We start from the raw sequence: 22,514 nt of genomic DNA, 5'->3' as shown, positions 1-22,514 counted from the left end.
CTGGAAAGCTGTAAAAACTTGAAATTGTGTTTAAAATGGGTAATTGTCAGTATTGTACTTCTGGTTAATTCAAAGCTAGTTTCATCACTTCTAATCTCTTCTCAGGAAGAACAACAACAAAGAGTAGATGAAACCCTTAAAAGTTTGGAATGATGTTAAAAAAATACCATGGACAACAGACCTTTAATTGCATGGGATTTCTGAATAACGTTTCAAAATGAAAAACTGTGTGCCTGGTACACAAAGAACTATGTCTCCTTCCCTTTGTGACAGAGAAATCAATGGAATTCATAAAAAGGGGAAGGAGAAAGATGAGAGATAGGAGATGCCTTGTTTAGCACAAGCAGGTCACAAGTCCCTTGAAAGGAAGTTGCTGACTGTATCTCCATATGTACAGTAAAAGCTGTGTTATCTGGCACTTTACCAACTGGAAAGCTCTAGAAACCAGCATTTCTGATATCTCCCAATCCAAATCTTCAGTGGGGTTGCCAGGCTCCCTACCTGGCTCCCCAGAAGCAGGGACATGTCCCTGCTGCTCCTAGGAGGAGGAACAGCCCTGGGGGTGCTGTACACTGCCCCTACCCCGAGCGCTGGCTCTGCAACTCCCATTGGCTGGGAACCACAGACAATAGGAGTTGCAGAGGTGGTGCCTGCAGGCGGAGGCAGCAAGCAGAGCCGCCTGGCCGCGTCTCTGCTTAGGAGCAACAGGGACACATCGCCGCTTGCGGTAAGCCGCCTGAGGTGAGTGCCGCCTGGATCCAGCACCCCGTATCCCCTCCTGCGCCCCAACACCCAGCCTGAGCCTCCTCCCAAACTCAAACTCCCTCCCTCCATTGGTAAGTATAACTCTTAGTTAATCGGAATTTTTGACTAACCGGCACCCCCCATTCCCCCCCAACATGCCAGATAAAGCTTTTCCTGTACCTTTTTGTTCCTTGCCTTGGATTTGCTGATCAGTGACATGCCTCTTTGCCTGGCTCTACCTAGAGTCTGTAGCCTACAGGAATTTGGACAGAGTGGTACAGACATCGCCGAGAGAGACTGCGATCACTGACTATTCATTTAAATGCAGTCCCATGACTTAAACCTTACTCCACCACATATTAAAGAAGGGGACAGAAGTACATACAGAGCTCCAGCTCAGAGGCACAGGACACGGCAAGGCAATTAAATACAGCTAACTGTGAGTAAACATAAGGAGTTGGAGGTGCTCTCTAGAGCAAAGGGCACAGAAGGAGATTTGTGTGAAATCTTAAACTGAAGCAAGAGTAACTTTTTAAAAAATACACATTCATATAAAATATTCAGAATCTAAAATGGTGTGTAGAAAACTACTGTCTCATTTCAGCAATTTGGAGGGTTGCTTTATTTATTGCTTTTTTAGGAAACATTCTAAATAGTTTTAATCTCGTACTACCTCAGACCTGATTAAAAAGATGATTTCCCCCCAACATAAAAATCCAAAGCGGTGACTCTGTCAGCAATCACAGAACTCTTTTGCAAATACAACCCCATTTGCAGTGGAGGTATTCTATGATGGTAGTTAGGAGGGATGCCTTGGCTGCAGATTTTTGCACGCTAAGGCCAAAATTCTCAAGCCTGGTGCTCAGTACCGCCGCTCCCAATGGAAGTCAACCAGTGCTATGGATGTCCAGCACCTTTGAAAATCGATCACTTTTATTTAGGTACCTAACTATGGATGTAGCAGCCGATGGATACAGAGCCTGTAAGCACTCAAGGGTCAAAACTGTAGCTTAATATTTATTAAGGAATCAAAATCAGAATTGAACAGGTAGTTAATATGCTGGACAGCTGCTTTTTACACTATGGAGCATGAATAATTTTTTTGTGGGTGCATATCTGGGTCACATGTATTGTAATGGTCAACCATCAAATGAGAGCTGCTATACTGGCTGTGGTCTTGAGGAAGACTGGAAATTGTTAGCTGGTGAAAGCACATCAGTATCCAAAGATATTGTCCTTATGCATGACACCAATTGGACTGTACCTTGGTAGATTTGTTACCAGTATTTATTTCCATGGTAAGTCTCAGCTTTACGAGCATGTAAAGCAATAGTTCACATGTCATCCGTCCCTATCATTTTCTGACTGTTCATATTGTTAATTACAGGTGTAATTATCTGTGGGAGATATTCCATAGTTCGCTTTCATGTTGCCCGTTGTCTTCACTGTGCTTGTTCTATACTCTTGCTTCTTAACCAATGGAAGCTGTGAGCTCTATGATGAGCTAAAGGAGTTGAAAACTGAATTTGACATCAATCTCTACCAGCGATTAGCAGAACCAGAGAACAGAACTAACCTGATAGTTGCACCAGCAAGTGTGTCCATTTCTTTGGGGCTACTGCAGTTTGGAGCTCAAGGAAACACCCTTATGCAGCTGGAAAATGCTCTTGGATACAACATCCACGGTAATGTGCACTTTGACAAATTATTTTTTAGCAATAACTGCTTTGCATTATATCATAAATTCACACTACAGCTTCCCTATGGAGAAAGCAACTGCACAGTGGAGCTAAACTTCTAATTAACAAGATCTGTAAGAGCTCATACTGCATTGTTTTCCCATATTTGATTGAACTGTAGGAACTGTGTAACCAGCTGATATGTATGTATTCATCCTACTTCTTTCTGAGCAGTGCTCACTCTTTCTACTACACTTTAAAACAAAACAAATGAAGATCTGGAAGGAACATGTAACTCCAGCTAAACTAATGTTGGATTCTCCGGATTTTCTTTCCATTTTAACCAAAGATTAATCCTACCACCTGACACAATATATCCATAGCTATTTTTCATGATCTGTGCACTGGTTATAGAAAACAGATGTCTCATCTTCAAAATTTGTAGCTTATACATACTGGGCCAGCTTTAGAGCTATCAGTATTCTTAAGCATGACATTTATTTTCATCAAATGAAGGCAAAAGTTAAAATTTATAGAGATTGCTGTTGTGTTCTGTAACCTTACTTAGTTATTATTGCCTTTCTGTGAAGCACTGGTACTCAGAAGTAACCGTTCCAGCTCAACCCAGCTATTATATTCAGATAAAACCTATATGTACTATATATTTTCTCTGGTTGTCACACACACTATCTACAGCACAAATACCCTATCAAACAAAGGTATTAGTTGCAATGATGCCATTTTGCTATAATTCAATAAAGTAATTTTTAACCAATTCTCATTTATGGAAGCATTATACCTTGCTCTTTGCCATACATCTTGCCTCTTAGGGACTTAATTATTGAGAGAACTTTAGAAAATGGACTAGATAATGAAATTAAGGCAATAGTCCCATCCATATAAAAATTGACAAACAGCACTGAAGAGATTTTCCACTTATTGGTGAAACCTATTACTTGTTTCAATGCTTTTCTTCCTTCCTTCCGTGCTGTGGATAATATTAACAAAACGGAATATCCCTGAGAAAAGGCTGGCATTTTTTCACCGTTTTAGTTGTACACATCACAAACCACATAGGTTTCTGACTTCATGTAAACTTACTTGTGTTTAATGTGAAAATAAATCAGAATGGCAACAATGACCAATCTGCGACAACAATGAACTTCCAGAAAGAAAGAAAACCGTTTTCCCCAAATGGCATGTTTGGCTAAATCCAGCAGAAATAGATCAAATAAATGTTTTCCTTGAGATGAGTAAAACCAACTCACTGACATACATAGCAGATAGAAAATTGCATTCCTCTATTATACTTTGCGGCTAACATTTTTGTAGCTCTGCCTTTAACTATAATGAGTGATGTGGTACAAAAATGCACCAATCTGGCAAAAACTACACTGATAGCCATCAGTATCCATTGAAAGTTCAATCATTCCTTAGAGAGAATCAACTTTCCCTGGCTTTAATAACCTCTTTTAATGTTCTGCAGCTTTCCTAATATCTGCTCTAGCACGGGCTGTCTGAGCAAAATAATGTCTAAAGATATGTCTGTCTGAATAATAAACATCAAATAAAATATTTGAAAGCAGTTTTAAACTAGCCTACAAGTAAAAATTCAGAACTTTGGTTAGCTAAGATTGTTGGTGTTACTAAGGTTACAAGCGGAGGATACTGCATCTCATATAACATCTGCTTCTTATTTTACCATCTTTGAGTTCTTACATCCACGTAGGAGCTTGCCAAACACTAGCATACTAATGCAAAACACATGAGAAAGGCACTTTACACCTAAAAAAATCTGAATCTTCTTGACATCTGTTCAAGGAGTTCAATATTTTTCCCTTAAAGAGTAACAGAGCTAAGTTTTAACACTAAGCTGTATTAGTCTTCATGCAGGTTATTAAAGGGACACCATTAGGTTAAAAATCATGGATTGGATTCTCAGGTGGTGTAAACTGGCCAATTTGGAATCTGAGAATCTGGCCCCATATACTTAAAATGTCCTAACTGAGATGAAGAAGGCTCCTGTTCACTGGACATAGGTTTGGCAATCAGGAGAATTAGGTTCTATTCCTGATTCTGCTACTAACTTCCTGTGTGATCTGTGGCAAGCCACTTCAGCTCTCTATGCTTGTGTTTCCCCTCCCACTCTTTGTCTTGTCCAATTAGATTGAAGCTCTTTGAGACAGAGATTGTTTATTATGTGTTTGTAGTAGTACCTAGCACAAAGGGGCCCTTATTTCCATTGGGTCTCTAGCACTGCTATAACACAATGAAATAATAATAATAATAAACACCACCTCTGATAATTAAAACCAGAAGAATATTTTGAAAAATCTACTTTGCTTTTCCCCATTTATGCTGTTTATTTCCTGTTTGGATTTCTCCCCCTTTGAAAAGTGGTAAAAAAGCTAGTAATATTCATTTTTGTTTGTAGTTAATTCAAGCCAATCACTATCCCAGTTCTCCTGCACTAGCAAAGTGCTGCTGTGTTTAAGTTGCAAACACTTCAGGGGGATGTTAATCCATTTACAAAATAAAAACCAGCTTCAATTAGAATTTGTTAACAGAGAATTTCATTGACACATTTCCAGTGGTTTTAGATTCTGTAAAAATAAATTTAAGCAAAATCTCTGTATAAAGTCAAATTGGATGCGACAGGGTCCTGCTAAGTGTATTTTAGGTTTATGCAAGTTGACTTTTTGTGTTCAGCCCAAGGGGAAGCTTGTCTCCCAGGATCTCTTCTTTTTCTTTGTACGGTGTAGGCTGGGTATCACCACTTCCACAGCATCCTTCTCCTCTACCCCGACTCCACAGAGGACACTCCACAGGGTGTTGGGCTGTTGTATGGGGCAGGGGAAGGTTGGGAACAACATCATCCACCCTTAACTCCATGGAGAAATCAGTGCAGCCCAAGGCCTGCTCCATGTTGCAGTGGACACCCTCCCCCTTTCAGAAGGGATTCTGGAAACAGCTGCGGACATAGGAAGCATTGGCACCAGGTCTCCATTTGAGGGGAGAGCAGGAAGCCCCAGAGCCAATGTAGAGGCAAAGGGGTTCTTTAATGCCAGTGCTGTGCTTCCAGCACAGTCCCAAAATCAGAGATTTAAGGGCATCAAGCATGTGTGTGCGTCCCCTCAACAGAATGATTTAGAGAAAATTCCAGAAGGGGAAGCTCCAGAGTTTTCCCTCCCCCAGCATTCCTCTTGCAGATCAAATGAATCTTAGTGGATTGTATTTTAATGCTACTAACACCACCCTAATTCTTACATGGTGCTTTTAGATTAATTTAGATGCAAAGCATTATTGGATTTTAAAACTTCAAAAACTTCATGATGACCAAACCAAAACCAAGAATGTATAAAAGAAGGGTTACTTATTGATAACTGTTGTTCTTCAAGAGTTGCCTCTATGCCTTCACATTTATGGTCTCTCGGGCCGCTAGTCGAGCTCCAGAACTGTACAATAAAGCCATGTCCACTGGTGGTGCAGTAGCGTGCTCCTATTAGGATGACATCATCGGCTCCATCTATAAAAGGAAGTGCACCTCCGCGACAGCCTGAGTTTCTTCTCCCTAGCCTGCAGAGTCCGGAAATACAAAGAACGCTGAGACAAAGGGGAGGGTGGGTTGGTAGTATGACTGCACAGAGGCAACTCTTAAAGAGCAGCAGTTACTAACTTTCTTCTTTGAGAGCCTCTGAATTCCCATGAATGGGGGTTTAGCAAGTGGTGCCACCATCAGAGGACTGCAGGCAAGGGGTTCAAGGAAAAAGCAGACTGCAGCACTGCCTTACTAAAACAAGCATTGCCGCGGGATGCCAAGTCCAACAAATAGTGCTTAGTGAAAGTGTGTCAGAATTACATGTAGCTGCTTTGTAAATCTCTACAATAGGAACCTAGCTCAGAAAAGCTACAGCAGCAACTGTGACCCTAGTAGAGTGTGTCTTTAAGCCAAGAGATACTGGTTTTCTGGCGAAGTAGTAACAACCTTCAATACATCTCTTAATCAAGTGGGAAAGAGCTTGTTACTAATAGGCTCCTCCTTATACCTCTCCCCATAGGCAACAAATAATCTGTCTGATCTTCAGAGGGCTTAGTCCCACACAGGTAATAGTAGAGATAGATGCAGACAGAGACCTGTGCTGTTAAGTATAAATATCTTTTGGCATCTAAGACTCCTCTGGGTGAGCATGGTTCTTCCACTTGTCTGGGGAAGAAAAGGAGGAGGGAAACATACTGCAACAGGTGAAAATCTGAGAACACCTCAGGCATAAAGCCGAGGCGAGGTCTCAAAATGACCTTTTCTTTGGGTACTACTGTGTAGAGTTGAGGCCATTAAGGTACTGGGCTTGCTAACCCTCCTAGCAGAGGTAATGGCTTTGAAAAATACCATTTTGATAAACAAGTATTCTAAGGAGGTTTCGGACAGGGACTTTTAGGGTGGACCCATCAATATCATTAAGACTAAGTTCAAATCCCAGGATTGGGAAGGCCCTCTAGTAGTAGGAAAGGCATTAGCCATTCCCTTACAAATCATGGAGACTGGAGTGAGAGAATAAAGGTTTGTGTCTAACAAAATTATGACAGGAAGAAATCACTGCTAAATGATCCTTCAGGGAAGCTACTGCTACACCTTGTGATTATAAATGCAAGAGAAACTCTAAAATTGCAGGGACTCCCACCCAGGACGGGATTAACCCTTTACTTTTGGCTCAGCACATAAACTGTGTCCATGTTAGACTAACACTTCAAGGTGGCGCTCTTTCTGGACTACAACAGTACTGCTTGAACTCGCTGTGAACAGCCATCCCAGGCTAGATAATGGAGCAGCAGCTATGGGACTTGATTAATAAAGAACAAAAGGAGGGTAATATAATTAATGCCAATCAGAATGGGTTTATGGAAAATATATTTTGTCAAACTAATGACATAATTTTTGAAGAGATAGTAAGTTTGGCTGATACATATTTAGAGTAAGGCATTTGACATGGTACTGCATGACATTTTTATTAAAAGACTACAATAATATAAAATTAACATGGCACATATTAAATGGATTAAAACCTGGCTAACTGCTAGGTCTCAAAATGTAAATGTAATCAGGGAATCATCACTGAGCAGATGTGTTACCATTGGGGGCCCCACAGAGATTGATTCTTGGCCCTACATTATTTGATATTTTTATCAATGATGTGGAAGAAAACAAAGTTTGCGTTGATAAAGTTTGCAATTACACAAAAATTGGGGGAGGACAGAACACCGATACAGAGGAATCTGGCTTACTTGGTAAGAAGGGCACAAGCAAGCAATGTAAGTTTTAATATAGCTAAATGTAAATGCATATATCTGCAAAGACTGTCAGCTGTGCTTACAAGGTGGGAGCCTCCATCCTTGAAAGCAGTGACACTCTATAAATACATCAGAGGAATAAATACCAGGGGGGGAGAGAGGAGTTATTTAAATTAAGCGCCAATGTTGACACAAGAATAAATGGATCTAACAAGTTTAGGCTTGAAATTAGATAATGATTTCCAAATACCGGAAGAATGAAGCTCTGCAACAGCCTTCCAAGGGGAGCAGTGGGGGCAAAAAACCAAACTGGCTTCAAGACTGAGCTTGATAAGTTTATGGAGGGAATGGTATGATGAGACTGCCTGCAATGGCATGTAGCCAATCTGTGACTGCTATTGGCAAATATTTCCAATGGCTGGCGATGGGACACTAGATGAGGAGGGCTCTGAGCTACTCCAAAGAATTCTTTCCCAGGTGTCTGGCTGGTGGGTCTTGTCCACATGCCCAGGCTCTGATAGTCATACTTGGGGTCAGGAAAGAATTTTCCCCCAGGTCAGAACGGGAGAGACCCAGTGAAGTTTTCGCCTTCCTCTGATGCATGGGGCACAGGTCACTTGCAAGTTTAAACTAGTGTAAATGGTGGATTCTCTGTAACTTGAAATCTTTAAATCATGATTTGAGGACTTCAGTAACTCAGCCACAGGTTAGGGGTGTATCACAGGAGTGGGTAGATGAGGTTCTGTGGCCTGCAATGTGCAGGAAGTCAGATTAGAGGATCACCATGGTCCCTTCTGGCCTTACAGTATATGAGGCTCTGAAAAAGAATTGTGGCTTGTGGTGGATAAACCACTGAACGTGAGCTCCCAGTGCAAAGCTGTGGCCAAAAGGGCTGACGGAAGAACTAACAATAAAAAGGGAGAGTTCTGTTTAGGTCTCTGGCAGCAGAGAAGGAACTGAGATGGACAAGGGATGCAGGGTCTTATACAGATGGAGACAAAGATGTCATGCTAGCACAAGTACTACTGCATTTCCCCTCCTCTCCTCCCCCAAGCGGCTACAGCTGTGTTATACAGTCCGGCAGCTCAACTCTTGCAGCAGCAGAAGATATAAGTGGGGATGCACAGAGGCCCCCGAAGAGGAGTATTTTTTTTAAAACAAGAGCAAATAGAAAAGTCAGACTGTGATGTAAGGTCAACTACTTAGTGTAGCAACAGTATAGCAATTTCTAAGGTACTGTCTATCCTACAGCTGCAAGTAGTAACGCTACACAGCTTGGGTTAAATACACAGAGAGGCTTATTTTCTCTGAATTTAATCAGTGTTTTGAATGCTCTTCAACTTCCAGTGAAAAAGATGGGCAGTTACCTGAACAGCCATGGCACCTGCAGGTATACAGAGATTAGATCTGTAGCTACAGTGATTCTTGCTCACATGCACAGAATGGAAATAGCCAAATTTAACTTAGGAAGGAATTTTTCCACCAGGGCATATTGGAAGGTACCTCTTAGGCTTTCTTCACTTTCCTCTGGAGCAGTGTCCATCCATTAGAATTAAGTGATCATGTCCAAACAGTCATTTTCCTGTGATTGCAGCAAGGGAGGAGCTAACATTGGTGGACCTTTGTTCTTTCTATTAATGTCATCTGTGTTTTTGCTACAAAAAGCTCTTGGTATATACAACGTATTGCAGGCTATCCCTAGGCAATAGTCTCCGCCTCACTAATAGTTTCACATACTTGAATTTTGAATTATTTTACGTCCTTGTAGCATCCAGACGGCCCAATCAGCTTTATGTTAAGTGCTGTTGCAATCACATAGGTCCGTTGCTATTTGTTAAGTGCTGACAATTTTCTTGGCAATGAATTATCATTAACACTTCATTTTTGCTATTGTTAAGTTCAACATGAGAATTACAGCATTGATTTTTCTCCTGTCTGGCAGAACCAAAAGTGCAGGACTTCTTGCATACCGGATATGAAGAAGTGACCAACTCTAGCCAAGGCCCTGTGGTTCAGTTGGCATGTGCCCTATTTGTGCAAGCTGGAGTTCACCTGTCTCCTGACTTCATTGAGCATACTGCACTCTGGGCAAACAGCAGTCTCCAAAAAATCAACTTCAGTGAGCCTAACAGCACTGCTGCACAGATAAATGAATGGGTTACCAGTAACACTGAAGGTAAAATAACTAATAGAGATGATTATGTAGGCCCCAGCTGTAATAATAAAAACTATACAGATACCAGCAGTTAGCACTCTAGCATTTAACCAAACGTAATAACGTTTAGTACTATGCTCTATACAGAAAGGCATAGTTTAGCAGTCTTGAACACAAGACTGGGAACCAGGAACGCCTGTGCTCTAATCACAACTCCAATACTGCCTCACAGCATAACCTTGGGCAAGACTGCAGTAATTCTAGGTACCTAAATAAAGGATTACAGGATCAAGCCCTTAACCAGTCTGCCTTAGTCCCTTGCTTTGTAAAATGGGAATAATATCATCGACATAGCAGGGATGTTCTAAGAACAATTAGCTAGAACCAAATTCTCCCAGCTATCATGGAGTGTAGTATTCACCACAGTGAATACTTCCAGTAAACTCAGTAGTAGGTGTTTACAGTATTGACCTATTCGTTTGTACAGTGAAAACAGAAGATGAAATTAGTGAACTTTATTCCTTTACATGACCAGGAAGTTTAATGAAACTAAATGCAATCTTAATGAAAAATATACTGTAAGCCATTAGAATTACTGGGCCAAATTAATCTCTGGTTCATGCCACTGATTTTGCATGAGTTATACTAGGGATGAATTTGGCCATCAACTTGATTAGCAGGTAACTAATGTGATTTTAAACATGCATGTTGAAATTGATACTAGCTGCTCTTGAAAAGTCTCCTCTATCTTCCTCAACAGAACTATAATTGGACTTTATGACAGAGATTGATTGCTCCAGGAAACGTTGACAATGTCAGCTCGCACTTTGATAAAATTTTCCTATATTTTTTGACACTGCCAATGGCTTTCATGGTAGGGAGGTGAATAAAATGGCATGATCAGTTAGAAAACTTCACACTAGAGCCTTTATTTCATGGCAAAGGGGACATAACCTGCCCAAGGCCTGTTTTCTATCATTGACACTACCAGACCCTCTGGGCATAATTTCACGTTCAACTTCTTGCACATAGATTTAGTCACACTTTTTTCATTACTGCTAGAAGCAGTTATGCAGTCATTTAAGACTCTGAACATTTACCCTTCTTAGAGATTTTAAGGTCAGAAGGGACCACCATGACCATCTAGTCTGACCTCCTGCACATTGCAGGACACAGAATCTCACCTACCACCCCTGTAATAGACCTATAACCTGTGGCTGAGGTACTGAAGTCCTCAAATCTTGACTTAAAGATTTCAAGTTACACAGACTCCAACATTTATTCTAGTTCAAACCAGCAAGTGACCCATGCCCCAAGCTGCAGACGAAGGTGAAAAACCTATGTCTCTGCCAGTCTGACCCAGGAGAAAATTCCTTCCTGACTCCAAATGTGGCAATCATTTCATCTTCTTCTAAGTAGAGCAGAAGACTTACTTTAAATATACTTTCTAACATAGAAAGTAAAGATAGCAACAGTGTTTTAACGATGAAACTTGTTGAGTAAGAGAGCATTTGCCATACCAGAGTAAGCCAATGATTGACATACTTTCATCTCTTTAAAAACATGTATGTGTATAACTAATGTTGAATGTAGTGAATGCCAAGAAAAAGTAAGGGATATACTAATTTTCTGAGCTCAAATATGAACAAAAGTATGAAACTGATGTCATCCTGACCCAATTTGTTGGAGGTAGAATGCTCACCTCTGTGACTTGGCCACTTTTGTAGCACATCAGGATAAAAGGGTTCAGAAGAGTTAAAAAGAAATCTGATAATTTGGCCCTATGTATGTCACTTAAAAAATGAGAGAGAGAAAGAGATATGCAGGATTCCCTCTGCAACGTGTGTGTGTGTGTGTGTGTGTGTGTGTGTGTGTGAGTGAGACAGACACACAGAGAGAGAGAGAGAGAGAGAGAGAAAGAAAATATAATTCATCTTCTCCTTTTCTTATGCAGGTGGAGAAGCAGACTGCATACATCTGGATACAGCTGGTTCACCACTTACCCAGATGGCTGTGGTGAGCACCATGTACTTCAAAAGCATGTGGCAAAAGAAATTCTCTTTCACAGATACTCAGTCCTTGTCTTTTACCACTGCAGAGGGCATCACCCTGAAAGTGCCCACAATGTACCACACGGCTGTGGTCAATTATGGTAACTACTTTTCATGCTATGTCTGACATATGAAACAATATTGTAAACTACATACATTTTAAATTTATTTACTTCCAGCACTGCCTACAATGTGCTAGATACTGCACAACCATGGAGGAGAGCGCTTTGGAAAAACGCCAAAATATAATAGCTCAGAAATAGACCTTTTCTCTGACTTATAAAACCTGTGTGTGTTATGCTTCTATCCAAACTTCACCTGAGGTAGATACTGTAGTTTAACAATGATTGAAGGTGAAAGCAGGAGCGAGTAATGCCCTACAGTAGCACAGGCTTGAACATGAGATCTTGTTTTAGATCTCAGACCTGCCCTCGCTGAAGTAAATGGCAAAACTCCTGATGACTTCAGTGGGAGCAGGATTGGACTCCCATTGAGAGACAGAATGTTGAGCAAAACACTGGGATTTTTCCCTGCTCAATCTGAAAAGTGTGGGATCTCTTCACCTGGAGAGTCGTTTGAGGACGACAGAAAGGAGAGTTGATATTTTAACATCTCATGGATAGAAAAGTGTCATTAACAGTGCAGCACCCTCTCTTGTGCATATTGCCAAGGCTACACTGGGTCAGAATCTAAATCCTACTGCTGTCCTAGAACCCATGATTTTCAGAACTAATGAGCACTACCAACTAAACCTTACTGACATTTTGTAATGATATGCAGCCAATTACTTATATAGACATAGTTTCACACCAGTATTTGTGAGACTGCAAATAAAACTGATGATCATTGAGTCAAAAAACCCCAAACACCTCTACTCTTAAAGCATCAGCTGCTATATCTAACTCCTTCTCTGTGTTGAGCACTGCAGGAGTTGTTCTTGGACATGCCATTATTCCATTGGAACACTGCCTCCTTAAAAGGAGTTTAGCAGGGCTGTGATGTTACACTGCAAAAAGTTTTATATGCATTTATGTGACGCAGCCAGCAACTAGTTAATATTAATGACACCTAAATTAATGGATGCTGTACCCTGTTCCCTAACCAATTATTCATTTGAAGGTCCATTAAGTTGTATCCTCTTTTGAGGTTATAGGTTTAAAGATTTTTGTCTGAATTTGACAGCTTCTAAATGCTTTGTAGTTCAATAAAGCTGTGCGCTTCTTGAAAGCAGCTTAACCTGTGCTATTGATTTGGGTGTATGGATGAGAGTATTGGGCAAAGTACTTCTCAATGAGTCAAACAGGAACTGCTTTTTCTTTTTTCCTAGTAAGTATAGTTCTGCTGAAAAGTGCTACATTGAAAGAGCTGGAGAATGAAGTCATCTATGTATTCAGAAAGAGCTGTCATAAGACCAGTCACATTGTAAACTCACCCATTCTCATCCAAGTTCCTCAGCTCTGACCCAAAGGGAGTACCATGAGCAGACAGCTAAATCACATGCTTCACTGGGCTGGGCCACTGAGACAGCCACAAAGGATGTCAGTTATCGCTCTTTGTGTTAGCAAATGTGTGATGTGGACACTTGTCTGCTCGGAAGTGAATTAAGACCATTAACTCAGTTCACATGAGCCAGTGACCTTCATTTATTAACTACCTGGTCCACATTCAAGCCAGTGACTTAGTGGTGAAAGGCTCTGTATCCTCGTACTAGTGCCTTGAGCTACCTAAAGTTCCTCAGAACTGCTTTTTCCCTTGAGTGATGCCAAGGATTATGTTTTCAAACCTGTAGGTCAGTTCCATACCACATCGCTGGAGCGTTTCAGTGTAGCAGAGTTGCCTTATCTGGGGGAGAGAGTCAGTATGTTTGTGGTGCTTCCCAGTGACAGGACGACATCTCTGTCCCAGATTGAGTCACACCTCTCAGCTAAAATCATCACTGTTTGGGCCAACAGCTTAAAGAGAATGAAGATGGATATTTTTCTACCTAGGTAAGTGACACTCTCCTTCTCGAGGGCCTGGCCATCCTCTAACCATACATATCTTTTATTGTCAGAGTTGTGTTGTGTACGTCATTGTTGGCATAACCAATGACATATAGGACATCTGTCCTTTTAGTAGGACACTTTCAACTCTAGTCTCCTGATCACATGATCAGCAAAGCAAAGCACCCTCTCTCCCTTCTTTAGCCAGGAGAGGTGGTCTCGGGAATGCCAAATACTATACATATCTTATAGACCAGGGGTTCTCAAACTTCATTGTTCCACGACCCCCTTCTGACAACAAAAATTACTACATAACCCCAGGAGGGGGGACTGAAGCCTGAGCCCGCCCGAGTCTGCTCCCCTGGGTGGGAGTAGGAGGGGCAAAGCCAAAGCCTGCGCCCCTCCGCCCTGGGTGGGGAGACCAAAGCCGAAGCCCCAGGGCTTCAGCCCCAGACAGGATGCCTCTAACCTGAGCCCCACCACCCAGGGCTGAAGTCCTTTGGGCTTCGCCCCTAAGCCCCAGCAAGCCTAACACCAGCCGACCTCATTAAAAAGGGTTTGCAAACCACTTTGGGTAGTTTGAGAACAGCTGTTATGTACTATAACTGAACCATTATTTAAAAAACAACCTGAATTTGATTCTACAAGTCCTATTTATATGTAAGAAGTTTATTTGGGGTACAATAATGCTTTAAAAATGTACAAAGGGAAGAAAATTATTTGTGCCCATTCTTGCTTTTTTGCTTCGTAAAGAAAACTTCTAAAAAGAGTTGTTTAAATATTTTAACGTACTTTACAATGTATTTTTAATATTAGCGATATTAAATGGAGCTCCAGCAACTCTCACCAATCACTGCATTTCTTCTGTGTACAGGGCAAGTGCACACTCTCCATCACTCCAGCCCTTCACTATTGCCAAAATTTGCACATGACCCCACAGCATTTTTCAAACAAATAGAATGATAGGATGTACCACCTGGGTGCAAAAGAGGGAGGGCGTTTCCTGGATGTACTTAGCACATCAATCAGCACAGAAAAACTTTATTACATACCTCCAGAAATACATTCCCCATGCTAATGAAACACTGAAAAATGTTTTGTGCATTGATGTTCTTTTTCCCAGCTGATGTTTTGCAGATGCATTCCTACCTACAACCAAATTTATGACAATTTTTTAAAATAGAAAGCACAAATGGGGGCAAATGCAAAATTCACATATATATTTAAATGAAATCTACTGTGTTCATTTTAGATTCAGAATTCAAAGTCACTTTGACTTAAAAATGGTTTTACCTGCCTTGGGAATTACAGACATGTTTGATCCAACTGAGGCTGATTTTAAAGGTATTTCAGGTAAGATTATTCCCTATATAGGAAATGATCACTCAGTGTATAGATGTATTGTAGAGGTTTACATGATATTTGTTTGACTGATTCTAGAGAGCTGATCCTTCTGTATTAATTAATTAATTACTTCTGGCTCCAAGAAAATTAAAAACACAATCCAGATTCTATTTAACTACTGTAGAATTGAAATTTCTTTCAAACTACTGCATTTTAGGTTAAGCAAAATTTGGTGGTGGGGAAAGATTTTTAGAGATTAAAGCCAGTGAGACAGAACACTGCTGGAATGTGTTTGCTTAGGTGCCGGCTGAAGTCTACAAGGATCACTGCAGATCAAGCATTTATTACTGGTTCTAAATAGCCATTCCATAGTCAGTGACATTGGTGTAACAACCACAGGCCTCTTTATTCTGAGTCCCGACGTCACGCAAACAACCTTTACACATGCTTGTAATCTCCCTTTGTTTCTGTTCCGCAAGCCAACAATCAACATCATAATACCCAGCCCACAATATCCCATGACCACATGTTGTTAAGATAGAAACTGACTAACTACCATGTCTCAAAAAACCTGATGTTATTCTACTCACTAGAAAGTTTTATCCTGATTTAATATTAAAAGACTCTGTAACTGTCCATGTACTTTGACTAACACATATCACTTCCAGCAAGGTAAACAATTCCAATTTGGGCACTTGCATTCAAAGACTCTTAAATGGAGATTTTATGGTGAGACTCTCAGCCTTTCTAATATGATTCTCGTCAGTGTGTGATTGTCATTAAATGGAGGCATAGCCAAAAGAACATCTTCTGGTACAGTGGAAAATGCTTTAGAGGATGTTCCTGATGGAAGTTTGCTTCTCCCATGGGACAAAGCTCAGGGCAAAGATTTTGTTTTCTACCCCCTATTAAATTTGAGTATGTGTTCATTATAATATGATCACTAATTGCACAGAATGCCTTGTTAATTAGAAATGAGGTGTTAATATGCTGACTAAAATTCACTGATGGTTCACATTATAAATATGTACAACAGCTATTTAGATAGGATGAGTGCTTAAGGAGGATGAAATACAATGGATCAAAGCATACTGGGGAGCTTCTTCTATACTGTTTATGACTTATTCCCATTGTGCTTTTTGATTAAGACAAATTTGAGTGGCACTTCTTCTCAAATTTTACCTATTATTTAAGGGTGTCTATTTTCCCTGGTTTCAGAGTAGCAGCCGTGTTAATCTGTATTCGCAAAAAGAAAAGGAGTACTTGTGGCGGATGCAAATGCATCCGATGAAGTGAGCTGTAGCTCACAAAAGCTTATGCTCAAATAAGTTTGTTAGTCTCTAAGGTGCCACAAGTACTCCTTTTATTTTCCCTGTCCTTCCCTTCCCCCCACTCCGGTATAATTCTGAGTTGACCCACAGGCTCAGGCACAAAGGAGAAAAGCAGTGCAACTGACTATTACCCATAATAATAAATATTGAATGGGGGAGCTACTGTTGGGGTTTTATAGAACTATCCTCAGCAATCTTACAAAGTGTCACTTTTCTCAGAGTTCTATTTTGTTTTACCAGTGATTCTTCCTGCTCAACATGTTTTTGTGGGAGTTTCTTTGGATCGCTTAGTTGATCCAACATTAGTTCGTTGTTCCCAATACACTCGGTAGTTGCCATTCATACCGAGAAATCTTACTGATTACTAGAATTAGTGAAAGAACAATCAAACCACTGGTTGGTCACTTACCAATAGAACTCAGCATTTAATTCAGCGTTATTAATCATGTTTATTACAGTATTGCCTAAGGACTGACCAAGAATGGGGCCTATTGTGCCAGATGCTGTATAAACACTGAGTAGCAGTGTCCATGCCCTGAAGACAAAGTCTAACTGGACAAGATAGACACAGGGTGGGGGAGCGGGTAGAATATACAAGCAGAGTGAACAATGTGATTGTCAAAAACAGTACTTAGTTCCACTGTTTTTTGGTGGGGAGGGAGAAGAGGGTTAGTTAGGAAGGGATAAGCTAAGTGGAAAGAAAAGTGAAGGGAAAGGGTACTTTGAAGGGAAGGTAGATGAAGGGGATAGGGCAGGAGAGAAAGGAGTAAGAGGGGCAGGCGTGAAGTGAGGGATGGGTAGGAGGAGGATTAGAGCAAACAGCCATTGAGCACTGGGCAGAGAAAGTCCAGTCAAACCTGTAGAAAGTTTGGCGAATGTCTGAAGGTCCCTGCAGTGGCTGTTCCTGCTCCTGCCAGCTGGAGTCTCTGGATGGTTCCTCTCTGAAGTTTTAACCAGGTGCTGTCTACATGGTGGGTACATGAAGATGAAAGAACAGGAAGGAAGCAAACAGACTGAATGCTATCTTATTCCTTAAACTTCATCCCATGCTTTTAAGATGCATTGCAGTGCAGTTCCTCTCTAGGAAGACAGTGGGCCTGATTCCCATTACCTTGCACGTACGCAAAATGATTATTCAGAGAATAGGGGCCAGATTCAGATCTGTTATATCAGTATAACTTTGTGGAAACTCCATTCATTACACATCTCTGGAGTTACTCCAGATTTGCACACTGACAGGATTTGGCCCAATACCTTTAAAAAAAATTCTTAAAATTGATGACCAGACAATAGTAGGTTGGTTGCATCTTTCAGCTAATACTAGATGTCAAAAAGTTCTCTGTGTGAATGATACAAGAAAGGTTAAGTGAGTTGTTCAAGGTCACACAGCATACCACTGGCAGACAGGGGGACAGAAATCAGTCTTCTATTCTTACTAGCTTTCTGATGTTCGTACTAGCAGTTAGTTCTCTATAAGGTAGGCAGATAACTTTTAGACTAGGTTCTCCTCCGTAGTTGCTACTAAAGTGAAAAAAAATTCTTTAGCAATCATGACAATGAAATTTTCCTGCAGATGTTCTCTCTTAATTGTTGTACAGAGACATATTTTGGTTCTATTTGGTTTTAAATCAATTTTGATGTGCTTATTTATACATGGTAAAATAGCTTGATGCAGATGATACAGCAACAGAATTGCAGCACAGCCCTAACCAGACCTAGAGTTTTATGTGGAACTTCTGCCCTATGGTCATGTGTTACTTGACCTATACTTAAGTTAAATAAGGATATAATCTTTTTATAGCTATTGCACTTTCAGGTTTTGACAACCACAAACGTTTAGAACTGTCCAATCAATGAGCTGTCTGTGGAGATACAGGCTTTATCAGCTATTCAGCGTTTGTAATACTGGTGAGGCTGCTGAAAAACACTATATGGATCAATTCACCTTTAATAACGTTCACAGATTGTAAACCCAGGAGAGACCATTAGATTATCTAGTCTAACCTTCTGTGTATCACAGGCCATATAAATTCACCTCATTACTCTGGCACTGAGCCAATAACTTGTCTTTGAGTATGAAGAATATGTTTCAAACAGTAATAAATACAGTAGAACCTCAGGGTTCTGAACACCAGAGTTACGAACTGAGCAGTCAACCACACACCTCATTTGGAACTGGAAGTAGGCAATCAGGCAGCAGCAGAGACCAAAAAAAAAAAGCATGTGCAGTACAGTATTGTGTTAAATGTAAAGTACTCAAAAAATAAAAGGGAAAGCAGCATTTTTCTTCTGCACAGTAACATTTCAAAGCTGTATTAAGTCAATGTTCAGTTGTAAACTTCTGGAAGAACAATAATGTTTTCTTTAGAGTTAGAAACATTTCAGAGTGATGAACAAGCTTCTTTCCCGAGGTGTTTGTAACTCTGAGGTTCTACTGTAGATCATTTATATTGGTAGTAGTGTTATATAGAAGAACTTCAAACCATGCCTCAAAAAGCTGGGAAAACATTATTATTGCCGTTTCACATAGGGGGAAAATGGAGGCATGAGGAAAGTCAAGTGACTTGTCTAAGGTCACACAGCAAGCCAGCGATAGGCAGGGGAACAGAACCCAGATGTTATGCTTCTGTGGCCTGTTCTCGCTAACCACTATACCACTGCCTCCCAAATGACAAGTGATTGCTTTACTTAGTATTTATATAGCAAAATATTAACAACTGATTAACCCCCAAACCCCCTTTGTAAGGTAAGTCATACTAGCCCCACTGTGCAGATGGGGAGACAGAGGCACAGGCCCACAAAATGACTTGCCCAATGCTACACAGTGACAGAGTCAGGATTAGAAGTCACACTCTTCCAATGCCCAAGCCCATGCTCATTCCTCCAGACCACCTACCTTCAACACATTTACACTGTAAACAGACAAGCAGAGTAAAACCCAATCCCACCATGTGTGAAAGTTTCTCCACCATCTTTTTTAAGAAAATGTATTTTAACATCATAGAGGGAAGAGTTTGGTGAAAGACATCTGTGACAAAAGGAAAGGCTGTACCTACTATGTAGGTTGTAGTCAGCAGGTTATTACTTTACATTATTACAGTAAAATACTTGGAAAACTAACCATTCCATAAAAATTGGGCTAATTTTACAAAGTAATTGAACTTTTTTTTTAGTTAATGGCATTTTGTATATAGTTTACAATAATTAAAATTAAACTGGAGAAAAGATTAAAGGAGGGATTGCAGTGGTTTACAACCAGCATTCATTTTTGGTAGAGAGCAGCAGAAATAAGTGCCATTTGTTGGAAACATTCTGATGTGTGCTGCTGTTTGTCTAGCAGCGTTAGAAACAATACCTGCAATTAGTAACTTCACAAACTGATCGCACTGTGAACATAGTGCTGGTAAAAGCATATTAAAAATTGTAACTGCAGTCATTCTGTAAATTATGAATGCCCTAAGAAGTCACCAATGAACTACATAGGTTAAAGGGTTTTGACAGGAATGGAGAGGTGTTTATTTTGATCGTTATTCAGAAATTGTCTTTGAAAATTCTATTTACAGACATCATTTTTGGTTAAGATAAAATGCATTATCTGTTCTCTCTTTAATAGCCAATACATCCCATCAGACCTAGGCAAGAGGAATTAACTAACTGGTCTAAATTCATCTCTGAATTTAATAATTCAAACAAAAACTGTCCTACCTAACCTGGTATCTATAGGATTTTAGGAGTTCAGATACTATGGGAATGAGAAGCAGTATAAGATAAAAGTGTCTCAATTTTTTTTTAAACTGGGTTGTGTTGATTTTACAATGAAACAAATAACTTAATACTTACTTTTGGTTGGTTTGTTAGAGCAAGGCGGGCTTTACATTTCAGAAGCTATTCATAGAGCAAAGATTGAAGTGACAGAAGAAGGAGCGAAAGCATCAGGAGCTACAGGTAAATCAGACATACAAACTTCAGTAATATTCTGCATCTGAGCCATATCATAGCAGTAACAAATGTTAAATCAGGGCCTTTAATTATAACAAGGAATTTACACATGCTTAAACCCATCCCTATTCAGCAAGGCACACAAGAATGTGCTTTATTGAAGCCCCATTAACTCCAAAGATAAAAATACCCCTATGTGCTTTGATGAATCAGGCCCACATTTAAGAAACCATTTCCATTCTACCTCCTATTTTCAGTTGCTCAGAACTTTAAAACATTTTCCTTTTCAAGTTTAGTCTGGCAACAGGGGATGGTTGGGTTTTCCTCAAACTATCTATTTTTCAGATTAGCAAGCGTTGAAGAACTACCAGCACCCAAAAACATCTTTTTTTAATTCAAACCTTCTATTATGCTCAAGTAACTGCACTGAAAGACAATTGACACAGGTGTCATTTGCTGTGGGGCAAGGAGGACCGTTAGTGCCTCCTCCACCCCTATTTTTAATAGGTGGATAGATTCCATTAGGCCTTCCACTCCCCACCCTCCCCGCAACTTTGCAGGATGTAATATAATCATGTATACTGTTCCATGTGCTGGTACATTGTCACTCTCTCCCAATTTTTCTGAGATGATGCCCTTGGCAACTGACCTTCCACGTTTGGCTTATAGAGCCAGTGTTTTGAGGAAAATACAACAATAATGTTAAAGTTAAGGATTTGAAGTTTCATCTTTGTGCACGCTTTGCAGATTTAGTTTCTCATTTGATTTGGAGTCGCATTTCCCATGTGCAACAGTTTCTGGGGGCAGATGGAATTTTACATTAAAAGGAAAATGTTTTCTATGCAAAATCCCACCTTCCAGCAAAGATTGTGGTTTAAATTAATGGCTTTTTTTTGGTAAGACATAAATATGAAAAACTATTGACATGTAAATAGAAAACCTTACATTATTATCTGAATGTCGAAAATTTTAAAATAGTGAGATTCAAAAGTTAATTGTCCTCAATTCCTGCTCCATCCTCTTTTTGCCACAAAAGCCCTACCACGGCATCTCCTTGCATATGGGAATATCCAGGTGGCATAGAGATGGCACATTCATGTCTATGCCACTCGCTGCTGTCTATCCCAACTCAGGGGATGTGTTGGTAGAATACCTGGAACATGCTGCAGCTTTTTAATCCTGGGCTAGAATACTCTGAAGGTGCTTCATCTTGTGGAGGGACTAATTTGGTCCCCAGCTGCTATGGAAATGAGGGGAGCATAAAGGCTGCTTTAAGACGTGTGTTTCCAGTCTACGCCCCTTGTGTCTAGTGCTAAGCATTGCTCAACCACACTTAAGGATCTGTCTCAATAGGTCTGTAGTAGGATTACCTTGATGCTAGTGTCTGTATGCACACTATATAATTAACTTTGCTGTGGAGAAAAAGATTTTGAGTTCCTTGACTTAAATTCTCATCCTTATTGGTAAACTAACACACCTGTAATGTTTCCAATAAAATCCTCTATAGAAGATTCAAGTCATCTTATACTTATAATGTTTACATATCAAAGACTAAGTATAACTGCAATCAGCAGAAATAGCACCCAGTCCTAGTCCCACTGAAGTCAATGACGGCAGTCCCATTAATTTCAGCAGGAGGCAGCCCACTGAAAAGAACTGCTTTTCAGAAATAGAGATTGGGTTCAGGAAAGGCTGGAAAAATAGGAAGGTAATCTGTCATAGAATCCTAGAAATGTAGGGCTGGAGGGACCTCAAGAAGTCATCAAATTCACCCCCCTGCACTGTGGCACGACCAGGTATACTTACACCATCCCTTGACAGGAACTTGGCCAGCCTGGATTTTTAAAACCTCTAATGATGGCGAGTCCAAAACCTCCTTTGGAAGCTTATTCCAGGGTTTAACTACCCTTAAAGTTAGAAAGTATTTCCTAATATCTAACCTAAATCTCCTTTACTGCAGATTAAGTCCATTACTTTTTATCCTACATTCAGTGAACATGGAG

The 22,514-nt window shown here is 40.3% G+C and overlaps 1 protein-coding gene and 1 long non-coding RNA gene across 4 annotated transcripts in view; one reads left to right on the top strand and one right to left on the bottom strand.

Annotated features, from left to right (window-relative positions):
* Window positions 1-22,378, bottom strand: part of LOC140911044 (uncharacterized) — a 29,715-nt gene extending 7,337 nt beyond the window's left edge. Inside the window, exons 1-2 of the long non-coding RNA XR_012158822.2 lie at window positions 20,413-22,378; window positions 17,430-17,536 (exon numbers count right to left, since the gene is read on the bottom strand). This is a non-coding gene — a long non-coding RNA (uncharacterized LOC140911044). The remainder of the gene's footprint in view (window positions 1-17,429; window positions 17,537-20,412) is intronic.
* Window positions 1-22,514, top strand: part of SERPINE3 (serpin family E member 3) — a 49,037-nt gene that overhangs the window by 20,785 nt on the left and 5,738 nt on the right. For 2 of the 3 annotated variants that reach the window (XM_073343241.2, XM_073343218.2), the window contains exons 3-9: window positions 988-1,183; window positions 2,132-2,429; window positions 9,652-9,885; window positions 11,819-12,016; window positions 13,705-13,903; window positions 15,150-15,250; window positions 20,431-20,517. In XM_073343241.2, coding sequence (XP_073199342.2) covers window positions 2,171-2,429; window positions 9,652-9,885; window positions 11,819-12,016; window positions 13,705-13,903; window positions 15,150-15,250; window positions 20,431-20,517 — 1,078 coding nt within the window. In that variant the 5' untranslated portion in view covers window positions 988-1,183; window positions 2,132-2,170. Of the gene's footprint in view, window positions 1-966; window positions 1,184-2,131; window positions 2,430-9,651; window positions 9,886-11,818; window positions 12,017-13,704; window positions 13,904-15,149; window positions 15,251-20,430; window positions 20,518-22,514 lie in introns of those variants that run through there. The other variant, XM_073343222.2, reaches the window with a different exon arrangement.

The sequence above is a fragment of the Lepidochelys kempii genome, chromosome 1 (genome assembly GCF_965140285.1).
Source record: "Lepidochelys kempii isolate rLepKem1 chromosome 1, rLepKem1.hap1, whole genome shotgun sequence".
NCBI lineage: Eukaryota > Metazoa > Chordata > Testudines > Cheloniidae > Lepidochelys > Lepidochelys kempii.
This window is presented reverse-complemented; position numbering and strand designations above follow the sequence as displayed.